Source organism: Cherax quadricarinatus, chromosome 79, assembly GCF_038502225.1.
Source record: "Cherax quadricarinatus isolate ZL_2023a chromosome 79, ASM3850222v1, whole genome shotgun sequence".
Classification (NCBI taxonomy): domain Eukaryota; kingdom Metazoa; phylum Arthropoda; class Malacostraca; order Decapoda; family Parastacidae; genus Cherax; species Cherax quadricarinatus.
Genome location: NC_091370.1, coordinates 5,754,014 through 5,768,736, shown reverse-complemented (window position 1 = coordinate 5,768,736; position 14,723 = coordinate 5,754,014). Strand labels below are relative to the sequence as shown.

The following is a 14,723-nucleotide window of genomic DNA, read 5'->3' as shown; positions in this document are numbered from 1 at the left end:
TAATTTGTTATGTATCATATCAGACCAACGTTGTTGCCAATGGTTGCGAAGGTGGCGAGAAATTACAGCAAAACAGTCTGTGAATGGAACACCTCTACATGATACTGAGAGGTCATGTACTGCTGACCGGGCAGTAGTGTCCGCCTGTACATTGCCTTGTACGTCAACATCTTTGTTTTTGCTAGAGATACGGCGTAACCAAAGTTGTATATGAAGAACCAGGGGATGAGGTGAATCAAAATTTTTTATAGCTTGTAAAGCACTAAGGGAGTCTGAGACTACCACAAATGGTAACACAGGCATAGATGCATTATACTCATGCATGCATTGAGCATTTTGGGCAGATTAATCCTAATGCTTATAGATTACTTAAAACTAGACATAGGTTATGGAGTGGTAAATTTTAATTGTGTACTATTAAAAAAGAGCTAGTAAAAATTATAATTAGGAAAATTTATAGCAGAGAGGTAGCAAAAAACATATTACAATTAGTACAGTTTACAACAGTGATCTTAAGTTAATTGGGATGTGGAAAATTGCATTTATCTGGATGTAACTTATAATGTACATACCAGTAAATAACAAAGATAATTATTATTTATCAATTACATGGACAAGTAGGAATTTGGGACACCTAGGTCGCAAAAATGTCCCCCTTCGATACCTACAACTGTCTTATCCACAAGTTGCTCTAGACCTATTAATTACAAATGAAATATGTATCACCAGGAATTCTGGTAAATATATAAATTTGTGGACTGTATATTAAATTAATAAAGGATTATATATATACAATTTACATAACAGAAGGAGAATATATCTTAATATCACTCACCAATTTGACTGGAGATTAAGGTGTATCATACTCAGAAAACCTCACTGTCTATCCATGAAAATAACACTGGCCAGAGTTAAACATAAACAAACTTATCTGAGGTTCCTGGAGCTGTCTTGTCCAGTCGCCTGATATCTCAAGTTATGTAGGAATGCACATCCAACAATTTCGGCTCCTATTTGAGATGTGTCAGCCCAATTTTAACCTCTAGAGCACGAAAATTCTTCCCACTATTCACTAACGTTAGTGTCCAATTCAAACAACAAATGGCGAGTCTCTTCTGCGCAGGCACAGCTTCCCATTTTTTATAACAAATTTTTATTAAATACAGTATGGCCGTCTATTTACATATAACTACTGTATTTCTGGAAAATATATACAGTATTTTCCACATGGGATTTCTTGGGTAGTTTAACTGGTTCTATGATTTCGCGCTATGGAAAGATTGTATAAGAGATGGTGAAGAAACCGAAGTAGTTGGATAGCAAAGTGTTGGTATAATTACGTATGGGAGATGAGATGGAAATAAGTCACTGACTTTTTTAGGTTATTCTAGGTACTTTACACATATGCTGCTATGTATGATAATCTATGTGAACTGTATTTGTGTATACCTGAATAAACTTACTAATTATAGCTCTGACAGGGGACAATTTGCTGGTTCAGGCAATGAATTCCAGATCTTGGGTCCCTTTATGTGCATTGCATTTTTGCATAAGGTGAGGCGAACACGAAGGATGTCGAAGAGAGTTTTGTGTTTTGTGTTGTGCCTGTGTGTTCTGTACAGGGAAGATATGTTGCTCAACGTTGGACAGTGAAAGAAAAGGGAACACGAGTTCCTTTGTTAATAAAAACGGAAACTAGAGGTTCCCAATTAAATGAAATGGACCACCTTAACAAGGCCCGGCAGAGCGAGATGCCTACACTCCATCTAAGTTTAGTAACCTGCTTCCCACCAAAGCCATTAAAGAATTATCCGCAGAGTTGAAACATGAAGCTGGTTAAAATTAAGCCGATGACAGGTGCCCCTCCTGTACTGTGCCCGGCGGACATAATAGATGAGGAATTAGACACTATGTGCAGCATCTGTGTATCTTTATTTGTAGGCGTTTCGCCATCCAGTGACATTATCAATACAATATCAAAATGATATACAATACTGACAGGTTGGTAAGACACATATGCAACAGTCAGGCATCTTTAATCTGAAATGCTTCGCCTACACAGTAGACTTCTTCAATCGAGTACAAAAAAGCTAGAACATCTCTACTACTGCCAACTTTTTTGTACTCGACTGAGAAAGTCTACTGTGCAGGCGAAACGTTTTCGGAACAAATATGCCTAACTGTTGCATATGTGCCTTACTTACCACCATTATCTATACAAATTCAAGGACATAAAGGGAATGAGAAAACTGTAGACCTATGTACAAAAGACCAAAGTAATCAGTCTCTCTGCCTAGAATGTTGCATAAGTGTCTACTTCATCTTGACAGTATTGTATAACATTCATATACAAGGTAGATGAGAAGAGTCCCAGAAAAAACGTGGAAAATTTGTCATTGATGCTCATGCCAGATCGAGACGTCCACACTCGACGAGATAATAAGATAAGATTTCGTTCGGATTTTTAACCCCGGAGGGTTAGCCACCCAGGATAACCCAAGAAAGTCAGTGCGTCATCGAGGACTGTCTAACTTATTTCCATTGGGGTCCTTAATCTTGTCCCCCAGGATGCGACCCACACCAGTCGACTAACACCCAGGTACCTATTTGCTGCTAGGTGAACAGGACAACAGGTGTAAGGAAACGTGTCGAATGTTTCCACCCGCCGGGAATCGAACCCGGGCCCTCCGTGTGTGAAGCGGGAGCTTTAGCCACCAGGCCACCGGTTATAACTATGACCATAATTTTTAAAGAGGTGGACTGGTAAGCCAGTGGAAAGCCTCGGTCAGATAACCAAAAGCTTTAACGGCGAGTCATCATATGACCAAGACCCACGTCAGGAGACACTTGTCCTGTTTCCTGACGAATCTTACCTAACCTAACTCAACGAAGGCTGACACATTAATCCTAGTCATAATTATTAGAATAAAAGCTAAGCATTACTCACCAGGGTCATAGTGCTGTCCCAGTGATAAACAGTCATTAACAATAACTATTCTCTTACTTTGTGTTTTATAAAGCCACCATAACTTACGCCGTAGTTTGCTTGTTGGGGTTTATATTATTACAATCAAAACCAAGCGCTAAACCCACAAGGCTCATATAGCACTGCATTGAGGTTTATAATCACTAACAGCTTTCGCCATATCGATCTCGGTGAAGAAACCTCATCCAAATTAGAAGTCACATGGACTGGTGATGTGTATCATGTCCCCGATGCACCCTGAGGCCAACAGCAAGGTCGAAGTGTGGACCAGAATTTCCTATCGATCAATAGGCTCGAACTCTTCGTCATTTAGTGTGTGGGTCAAGGATTGCAACGTTGTATTAAGGCCACTTCCCAGTTTCTTATTAATGCTCAAAGGTGTCCGGGAATTGGGAAGCAAACATGAATTTCCTTCAAAAACAGAAACAGAAAAAGTTCCAAATTAGGTCAGATGGAACCCACGCCTTAACCATGGCAACCCCTGAAGCTTACAGTGGATAAACGGCGCTACTAATTACCCAGCTGGCTGTGTGCTGGTATAAGAATTATGTTTAGGAGAGAGAATGGGGAAACTCGTCACTGATGCTCATGACAGAATAGAGTAAGATACCTGCACTTCAAGGCCAGAGCGGAAATTCCCCCCAAAAAACAGTTACCACCTTGTTATTGTTAGCTTAAGGGCAAGAACGGTCATTTCATGGAATGACCTCTCTTAATTCCCCTCAAGGGAGGTTCCTTGACACTGGTGAGGGGCTCTTGATCTAGGAAATTGGATTTGTGCTCCAATTCCCTGAATTAAGCCTGATTACCTTCCACATCCCCCCACAGGCACTGTATAATTCTATGGGTTTAGCGCTTCCCCTTAAGCTTGTCCCCCAGGATGCCACCCACACCGGTCGACTAACATCCAGGTACCTACTTATTGGTGGGTGAAAAAGGACAACACGTGTAAGAAAACATACCCAATGTTTTCACCCAAGTCAGGGACTGAATCATAAACATTCAGCGTGTGAAGCGAGAGCATTGCCAACCAAGCCATGGGACACCATGGCACTGAGGTTCTGCCCAAGGATTCAAGGGAAGAAAACCTGGTGAAGGCTGTAAAGCCAGTAAACTACTAAAGACTAAAGATACTATGGCAGAATGGAAACCTTTACTGAGAGAGTTTCGACTGGAGACCAAGTTTTTTTCGAGTTTAGGATGAGCATAGTTATATACAGTTGGGAGAGCAGGTGACAAGGCACGAGGTACGAGCCTTGACTGTCAGGTCAGGAGGGTGATGTGTGCTGAACATGTGAGACAGGGGGCTCACCAACTGGAAAATTCCTTTTTAAAATTGTGACTGTGATATGAATGAGCATTAATTACATAATCACATTCATGTTAAACCCATAGGGGGGCATACAGTTCCTGAGGGAAAAGGAGGCAATCAGGTTCAATCCACGGGACTTCCGATTCAATTCCATGGATCAAGAGCCCCTCACCGGCATCAAGGATCCTCTCCTGAGGGGAATACCAATTATATAATTTTTCTTATATTACTTGCTCTGGGGTATTTCTTGTAAGGTAAAGATCTGTTATGATGTAAAACACAGGTGTTGTTGATGCTATTGGTGTGGAAGGTGTCTTGTGTTCAGATATGTGTGGACAAATTCCCAGTTGTCTTACTTCAATACAGCTACAAGTAATGGATTAAACACCTGCATTCTTAGATCAGAAGTGAAATACCAACAAATTGATGACTACAACACCTGGATATCAAAGTGTCAACTTTTTGGTATTATACCTGCAATACAATGCACAGCAACACCATGGAATCTTAACAGAGAATATGTTTTACAACTCCATTGTTAAATCTCTGGCCCACTTATGGGCCTGACCTACTTCCACTGGTGGGGGCCCACTCACATGTGACCACGTCTTTAACTGCTTTATCTCCACACTTCTACTGGCTTCAATATGAGTCTCCATCTTCGTATCTATATTAAACTGACAAGCCTGCTATACAGGTGAAACATGTTTCATTAAAGATACCTAAGTGGTGCATGTGTCTTAATAATCAGATGACTGCATTTTCCTAGGGGGCTGGCCTTAATCCTCTTACATTTAGAAATATCTTTGATAGTGGTGATGGTGGCAGTGATGTAACTGGCTTTCTCAAGTAACTTAACATTCTCAGTTAGCATGGAACTTGGTTGGATTATAACACAGTTATTGATGTTATGGACTCTTGAGGTGTTAATTATCCTCTATTTTTCTTCTACAATCCTGTATGAAGGTAATGGAAAAATGTAAACTGCAGATCTCTGTGCTTCTGAGGCAATCATCTAGAAAATCAGGGCTGTAGATTCTGAGTCGTTAGAAACCCAACAAAACATTTATCTTGGTTCTAGTGGAGAGGTGAGACTATAAATTAATGAGATCATTCTAGTTGATGGGGTTACTATACACTAAATTAGGGCATTAAGGAAAAGTGTTATTTTTTCTCCAAAAGTGAGCTGAATGGAAGGCTTAACAGTGTTGAGATCGTCTCTGAGCTGGAAGATATTGAGGGTGTTAAGTACAATGATGAGGATGTATGCCAGACATATCTCATCCATGATACTCCAGTAGGGACAATGTTAGGAAATCTTTCAGGTTCAAGGAACTCCATGTAGAGATGCACGAGGACTGGGCTTACTGGGGACCCCATGGCCATATCTGTCTGAAGTTTGTTAAGTTTGTTCCCAAAGAAGTAATTGCACACTATGCGCTACTCAGTGAGGTTGACAAAATCCTTGACACCTTGTAATGGAGGATGGCAACATCCTCTGTCTGTTGGTGCACTGATGAACAAAGAAACATCCAATCTGGTGAGTTTCTGATCCAGATAGTTTTTCAGTTGTGTTGCCCGAGGGGCTGCTTGATGGTGCACCACATGCTCATCCTGAGAGCAAGTGAAAAAAAACAAGATTACAGAAGTGAGAATGGGTCTTTATCAGACCCCACTGTGGTGTTATGTCATTGTCAATATTACAGACATTTCATATATTACAATTACTACTTGACACTGCTAAATTACTCAATAGTGTAAATTCAAAATAAATTTTCAGACCTATATGTCCAGTTCTTTTGATCTAGAGCTCTCCATTGGCATCAATACACCTCCTAAGAGGTCTGTGAACTGATCCTCCTGCCCTTTCTGATGAGAGCCATGTGTGTGACCACTGACCGTGCCAAATGACACATCTGATGCTGTGATAACTGATGATCTGAAGAGCATCAGCAGCTCTGTAGCCATCTGAACCTTAATGTTAAAGTTGGTAGCTGTTGTTGATTATTATCATTATTATATTTATCATTATTATTACTGTGGAAAAGCTAAACCTGTAGAGGACTGGGAAGTAATCAGGTTTGATTCAAGAAGAGAGAGGACAGCTCTATTTCCCAGGAATAAGAGCCCTTTACCAGCATCAACATATTCCCCTTGAAGTGAGTTGAGTAGCAGGGCAAGGATGGCCCTGGGACTGTATAAACCCTCAGTGTGATGGAGCTGTTCTTCAACTTTTTTAACCATAACCCTGATAATGAGGGGAAAGAGGAGGAGGATGGGGAAGGATAAAAGGGACTGAGAGACAAGTAGGGGAACAAAAAAACAAGTGGCCCTTTCACTTTTGATTTTATTGTGATAACAGAAGATTAGAACACAAAATATTTGGAGGAATGACAAATAGAGGGGTGGGCTATGCATTTACATAAGAAATTACTTTGAATACAATGCAAGACCCAATTGTACTACAATAATGGGGTAAACTAATGGTATGAAGAAACTCATACTAGAAGCAGATGGTTACCATTCCCTTCACTTAGAGTATAACCAATCAGTTCTGAGAACACTTTGCAATAGCAGAGTTCAGAATTACACCCAACTGTGAGACAATAATTCTAGGTGACTTTAATATCTACTTTTAGAAACAAAAGTTATGTAATACAAAAGTTATGTAATACAAAGATATATAAGCAAATCCTAGGATTAAATAGAGATATCACTGTAACTAATTAACCCTTTGAGGGTCCATGCCGTAGTTCTATGGCTTTGAAGCCAGGGTCAGTGCTGTAGCTCTATGCCATAAGCTCAGCTCACTCAGATAAGCTGTGAGCAGTAAATATGGGCTTAGATATGAGAGAATGCATCTATGTGGTAAGTATGCACCATATAAAAAAAATCCTGTAGCATGCAGTGCATGAGAAAAAATGCGACCACGTTTTTGGATTAAAATAGCGACTTTGTGATGTATTTTTTCGTATGGCTTTTATGGTTGTAGTCATGGTTTCTTGGTCTCAATTGATAGACTGGAAGATATATTACAGAAAAAGAGATGATTTTGATTGGTTTTATAACTGAAAATAGCTTGAAATTGAGTTCAAAGTAGCACAAATGTTCGATTTTTGCCAATGTTCAAGAGCAAACAAATCACATTACGCGTCCAATACACGTCAGTTGGTGGGTCTAATATGTGTTCACAAATGCGCTGATATTTTGTATACAATTATTACAATACTGCATAACAGTAATTCTTCTGTTTTATTGGTGTGAATAAAAAATCAAAATGGAATTTATGTGTAAAGCCTGGAAACATAACTAATGAAAAGAGGAAATGTTATTTTAGTGCCAGGAATGCCTGCATTGATAATTCTAGATCCTGTTTTGAAACTGGAATATTTTAAAATTTGTGTGAAATTGGCCAAATTACTAATTTCTGATCACTTTATTGGGTAGTTGAAATAGTTGATTGGGCAGTTTCTTGTGCTCAATTGATAAAATAGAAGGCATACTAGTAAAACAGCTAAGAATTTGGTCAACTGGAACAATGTAATTGGCCTAAAATAGGAGTCAAAGTGGGCAAAATTGCTGATGCATAAATACTGCTGGTGCAGCAAAATTGCTGATGGGTAAATATCGTTGATGCAGCAAAATTGCTGATGCGTAAATATCGCTGATGCAGCAAAATTCGTGATGACATAACTTTGTCAATTTTCCATCAAACTTCACACATTTTATTTCATTACCTTCAGAAAAAGATTCTCTACTTTTCATAAGAAATTCAGATCAGGGGTCTGGACCCTGAAAGGGTTAACGAACCAACATGGATTATGTAGTTATGTATCTGTGGCAAATAAAGGCTCAATTTACAACAACCCGACTTACAAAGGCTTATGAGGAACTAGCTAGGTCACAAGTGTGAAGGTCAACAGCACATCTTATTTCTGAATAAGTACAGTATATTTAACCCTTTCAGGGTCAGTCCCGTAAAATTACGGCTTTGAAGCCAGGGTCGGTCCCGTAATACTATGCCAAAGTTCTAGTAGCTTCCAATCTTGCAGGAGAAAGCTAGTAGACCTACACATGAGAGACTGGGTCTGCATGGTCAGTGTGTGCAGTATAAAAAAAATCCTGCAGCACACAATGCAAAATGAGAAAAAAAGCTGCAACTGTGTTTTTGGTGTAAAACACCAACTTTGTGGTGTATTTTTGTTTGTTTTTTATGGTTGTATTCTCGGTTTCTTGGTCTCGTTTGATAGAATGGAAGATATATTACAAAAAATAGAGATGATTTTGAGTGGTGTACAGACTAAGAGTAGGCTTGAAATTGAGCACAAAGTAGTGGAAATGTTCGATTTTTGCCGATGTTCAAGAGTAAACAAAACACGTCATTCGTCCAATACATGTCAACTGGCCAGTCTAATATGCACTCACGAATGCACTGACATTATTTATACATTATTACCATTATGCAGTAGTTTGAATAACAGTAAATATTCTATTTTTTTGTGTGAATAAAAATTCAAAATGAAAAGCAAGCATAATATAAGAGGGTCCTGGAGACATGACTAACAAACAGAGAAAATGTTATTTTAATGTCAGGAATGTCTACATTATTTATTCTGGACCCTATTTTGAAATTAGCCTTTCTTGAATTTTGTGTGAAATTGACCAAATTAGTAATTTCTGATCACTTTATTTGGTAGTTGCAATAGATAAATGTGCAGGTTCTTGTACTCATAAAAGGAGTTCTAGCTAAGCAGCTATGAATTTGGTCGACTGGAACAATGGAACTGGCCCAAAACCAAGCTCAAAAAGGGGGTAATTGCTGATGCGTAAATATCGCCAAGACCGCTAACTTTGCGAGTGTAATTCCCTAGGTTTTCCATCAAATTTTGTGCTTTTGGTTTACATTTGGTAAAAAATTCTTTATCATTTCCTAAGAAAATACATATATTTTTTAAATTCTTTGACCTTGGGAGTAAGTTTGCGAGTAAGGGTCTCAACCCTCAAAGGGTTAAAAATAAATTGTATGGGTTGAATTTCTTCAGAAAACTTAAGCTTAGAAGTATGCGCTAGAGAATTCTGTTACACGCTATGAAGCTTTATTGTTTATTTGCTCCTACATACCAGTCTCTTTCATTACTGACATTTTACTCTAAAGTAACAGCAACAAAATGTAAAAATTGGAATGGAGTTTATAATGCAGACTGACACAGTATTAAATGGAAAATACAAATGTCCTGTAAAGAAACAATATAACTGAGGTATATCTCCTGTAGATGAACAATATACGTATTTGAGGTATATCAGTACAAAATGTAAAAAAAAAAAAAAAAAAAAAAAAAAAAAAAAAAAAAAAAAAAACATAGGTTATATACATCTCACTTATTTTATAGGTCAAGATAATTTACAAATACTGAGTGTTTTTATTTCTAATACAGTATCAAAACTACACTATTACTTACAAAAATTAAAGACAGCAAATGACACTGTGCAATACAAATATTTCCACAATAATGAACACAATACTTCAAGAGACGTACTACAGTAGTGTTGTAAAGTTATGAATCCCCCATTTTGTTGTTGGAATTACAAAAATATTATTCAGTAATGTACTGGTCATTATGAAAGCCCAGTCTCTTGATAAACAGAATCCACTGTTGTATCTGTTGCCAAAGTCAACAAATTATTTCACTTAAAATATCTTCAAAATGATAATTCACAAGGACTTCATGCACACATTACTGACCTGCTGTGGCAGGAAATGGCCACTGTGGCAAAACAACTCTAACACTTAATTTTTCTTAAATACAATAAAACTTTAAGTTTGTATTGAACACATTTTTTTATTATCCTTAGGACTTGTTCATTTCTCTGCTTCTTGGCCGCTTGAAATGTTAATGTCTGAAGAGTCAGCAGAGAAAGCCAAGGGCTGGCACTCTAAGCTTCGAAGATTCACCAGGGCACACGTGCCCGTACTATTAAAACGTGGAACACTTACTAACGTCACCTTGTGGCCGTCCTCAGCTATGGACACAATGATATTCAATTTAATGCATAATATTTATGTTAAGAGCAAAAATGCAGAATAAAATTTTTTAGCGAGTACTCCCGGCTGTCTCCTACCAAGACAGGATGACCCGCACAATCCATCGCTGTCTTCCCAGAGGCATGCCAATACTGCAGTTTAAAAAACTGCAACATATCTCCACCCCTCCTTCAGAGTGCAGGCACTGTACTTTCCACCTCCAGGACTCAAGCCTGACTAGCCAGTCGGGCTTGTTACGGTAGACCATCATTTAGCATGAGTTTATTTGGCACAATTTGAGTATAGCATGACTGAAGAATTGTGACACAATTTTATGTAACACGTCGTATAATCAATTTAACACGATTCGCGGGAGGGGAAAAATTTTGAGTATGTGGTCTCCTGGTCGCCCGCGGTGGGTTATACCATTGAGTCAATGGGGGAGGCCTACTGCCATCCCCCTGCCACCCACCCCCACCACACTCCCAGCCTCCAGTTTGGTTCATACGTGTGCAAGACGAAGATACTCGAGAACTTCGCTGTGTTTATTTACATACATATTTTCTTATTTTCATTGCCATTTGTTAAATCATGGCACCCAGTAAGCATACAAGTGTTGCTGAAAGTGACAAGAAAAGGTTTAAGTGTTCAAGTCTAGGAATTGAGAAGAAAATTGAGATATTAGACAAGCTTAAGAGTGGATCACGTGTGGTGGACATAGTGAGGGCCTATGGCCTTAATGAAGCGTCGGTTCGTACAATTAAAGAGAACAAGGCGAATATACGAGCTTGTGTAATGAATAACCCAAGATATCAACTCATGAAAAGAATGACATATAGGTCTCAACAAGTAAATAAAACAGCAAACTTGCTGCTTGAGTGGACTGAACAAAAGACAATTTCCTCTTAATTAGGGAAAAGGCCTTACAGTTGTTTAAAGCAGCGTGTGATAAGGAAGGAAGGCCTAAAAAAGTGTGTGTGTTTAGCACAGGCTTGTTCCACACCTTTAAGTTACATAATATTAAGTTTTCTGGTGAAAGTGCTTCAGCTGATCATATAGCAGCAAGTAATTTTCCTGCTGAATTGCAGGAAATCATTTCTGAGGGTGGCTATGAGCCACATCAAGTGTTTAATGCTGATGTGACAAGTGTTTTTTAGAAAAAAATGCCAACATGAACTTATGTCAGTCAGCAAGAGAACAGTGCACCAGGCTTCAAGAGAGCAAAGGATCGCTTCACCTTGCTCCTTTGTGGTAATGCATCAGGTGATTTCAAGTGTATGCCCATGGTTATTTACTGCTCTAAGAATTCTCGTGCTTTGAAAGGTGTAGATAAAAATACCTTACCAGTAATTTGGAGGTCAAACCAGTCAGCATGGATGACAGAGGAAATATTTATTGACTGGTTTAAGCATCACTTTATTCCTGAAGTCAAGTTTTACCTGCACAGCAAGAACCTTGCATTCAAGGCTCTCTTCATTCCTGATAATTCCTATACTCATCCACAAGCTTTGCTGGATGTGACCCCACATGTAAAAGTTGTATTTTTATCTCCAAATACAACATCTTTAATACAACCACTGGATCGAGGAGTTATTAAGTCATTCAAGTGTAACTACACAAAAAAAGGCATGAAAAAACTAGTTGCATCAATAGAATCTGATTCCAACTTGGCAGTACCAAGCTTCTGGAATAAATTTAACATTGCAGATGCTATCAGCTATGCCAGAAGTGCATGGAATGAAGTGCCCCTATCAACATTAAATGCAAGCTGGGGAAAGTTATGGCTTTCTGTGGTTAATTCTTTCACTGGTTTTACCTTGCTTGGGAGTCAGGTTCAGAAAATTGTTCAGCTGGCAAGGAGATTATCAGGTGATAGTTTTGAAGATATGAATGAAGGTGTGAATGAGCACTTAGAAGATGATGATGATGAAGACAGGAGTCCAGAGGATATGTTGGCAGAGCTCGATGCACAGATACAGGGAAGGGAGATAACAGAAGAAGAAGAAGAAGAAGAAGAAGAAGAAGAACCTGAAGAAAAACAGTTAACATTGCAGCAGTTATGTGAGCACTTCCATGCTACTGCTAAACTAGCAGACTTTTTCACTGAAGAGAACCCTAACAAATCTAGAAGCAGTGCTTTAAAACGGGGTCTAGACCAGCTGATGATGTATAATGTATTACAGGGTAAAAGAGCTCAGAGATCCATTACAGATATTATGCACACTCCAATACAACCATCAACTTCAGTACCAGAACCTCTACCATCCACTTCTGTCAACAACTAACAACCATCCACCTCAGCCCAGTAGGGCCACACCATCCATATCCACCTCTCCACAATCATCCACAAACACCATTACCCACAATTTAAGGTAAGAAATACTATTATTTCTATTGCATTTGTAGTCTTAAGCAGTAATATATCACGGCAATGAACTACAATTACATGTTCACTTTTATTTTTGAAATATCTGTTGGTCTAAAAAAAAGTTGTTTGGCTTTCTGGGGGCTCCCAGGAACATAACCCTATTTTTCCCATAAGTTCTTCAGTTCACTTAACACGATTTTACCTAACATGGCATTTTCAGGAACGTAACTACTGTGCTAAATAACGGTTTACTGTACTTTGCTCACACTCCAACAGTATGTCAAGTTATAAAAACCCTTTGCCTCCACTCACTCCTATTTAACACGCTCGTGCACACTCACCAGAAGCAGGATATTCATGCAATTATTATTAGTTTAGCATAAAAGAAGCAAGGCACAAATATAAGATTAAGTAACAAGAGATAGGGACAGAGAGACAGTGTAAAAGTTGTAAAGTTATTTATAAACTACTACAATTAATAACATGTACAACTGACATACTGTTGGAGTGTGAACAAGTTAACATTTATGAAGGGATTCAGGAAAACCAATTAGCCAGATCTGAGTCTCGGAGGTGGAAAGTACAGTTCCTGCACTTTGAAGGAGGGGTGGCGGTATTACAGTTTGGAAGGGCACCTGACCTGTAATGTCAGCATGCCTATGGCAAGATGGTGATGGCGTGAGTGGTGGTGAAAGCGTTTCTTCTTTTTCAGTTCACCCTATCTCAGTGGGAGATGGCTGAAATGTTAAAATAAATCATTCATGGATCAGATATTAAATATTAACAGATCAGAATCCTCTATGGGGAAGTAGAACAGAGTTTTTCCTCCATAAGCTATTTGTGTTGTAAGAGGTGACTAAAATGCCGGATGCAAGGGGCTAGTAACCCCTTCTCCTGTATACATTACTAAATTTAAAAAGAGAAACTTTTGTTTTTCATTTTAGGTTACCCTGCCTCAATGGGATATGGCCGGTTTGATAAAAAAAAAAAAATCATGTAGAAGAAAAAATGAATGATGTGCTTTTACCTGAAAACCACTTACAAGAGGAAATAGAGTGATTGAAAAATATTAAGAGTTCAAAAGAAATTTTTTCCATTAGGATATATACTAGGGTGAACACACCCAAAAGAGTTTAAGCCTTTATATTTTACGAGTCACTTCATTTCCCTGCTGACTTACAGCCTCTTCCACTTGTGCAACATTTGGGAATCTTTATTACAGAAACATTTTGCCAGCCAGTGACTTCTTCAGTCCAGTACAAAGAAGAATGGTGGAAGAAGAGGAGTTTGAAGTAATCAAGTCTCTCAGCCTAGCTGAACAAAACATTAATAAAGATTCCCAAATGTTGCACGTGTCTCATTCTTCAGCTTATCGGTTTTCTAAACTATTTACATCAGATATAGCCAATACAACACAGGTTTTATTTGAAGATTAAGGTAACTTAAGCAAACTAACATGGATATTTCTACTTACCTTCCATAATGCGAGTGCTATAAGCTTCTTGGTTTCCAGTAAACATAACATCTGGACACAAATCCATTACAAATGGCTCTTCATTATAGTAAGGATAAGCCGCTGGAGAAAAGAAATAAAAAATGCATAAATGTAGTACTTATTTTTGTGTCTTGTCAACAGTACCTTGGTTGTGGTTATGACAGTGACTGTTACACAACACATTAGTATATGTGGATATATGGCTGTAATCTGATAAATGGTTATTGGGAAATTTTGGTAGCACAGTGGACCTTCAGTTAACAATGCTATCGGATAGCTATAAAATTGGATACCAATGCGTTTTTGCGTCAAAATATTGGCTCGGCTAATGATGAAAAACTCAGTTAAGGACATTCGTCCTGAATATGTCCGCGTAGCCTGAGCCCATGTACAAGGTAGTGTGCCATTGTTTACAAGCCAGGGAGGACCATTCCACGCATCCATGCGATATATTTTGTATTATTTCATTGTTTTTAGTTCTTGTAACTGCTCAATAAGCCACCATGGGCCCAAAGAAAGTTTCTAGTGCAAGCCCTGTGA

The 14,723-nt window shown here is 38.6% G+C and overlaps 1 protein-coding gene across 1 annotated transcript in view; it reads right to left on the bottom strand.

Annotated features, from left to right (window-relative positions):
- Window positions 1-9,921: 9,921 nt before the first annotated feature.
- Window positions 9,922-14,723, bottom strand: part of PolD2 (DNA polymerase delta subunit 2) — a 46,986-nt gene continuing 42,184 nt past the window's right edge. The window contains exons 9-10 of the mRNA XM_053796927.2: window positions 14,163-14,264; window positions 9,922-10,319 (exon numbers count right to left, since the gene is read on the bottom strand). Coding sequence (XP_053652902.2) covers window positions 10,159-10,319; window positions 14,163-14,264 — 263 coding nt within the window. The 3' untranslated portion in view covers window positions 9,922-10,158. The remainder of the gene's footprint in view (window positions 10,320-14,162; window positions 14,265-14,723) is intronic.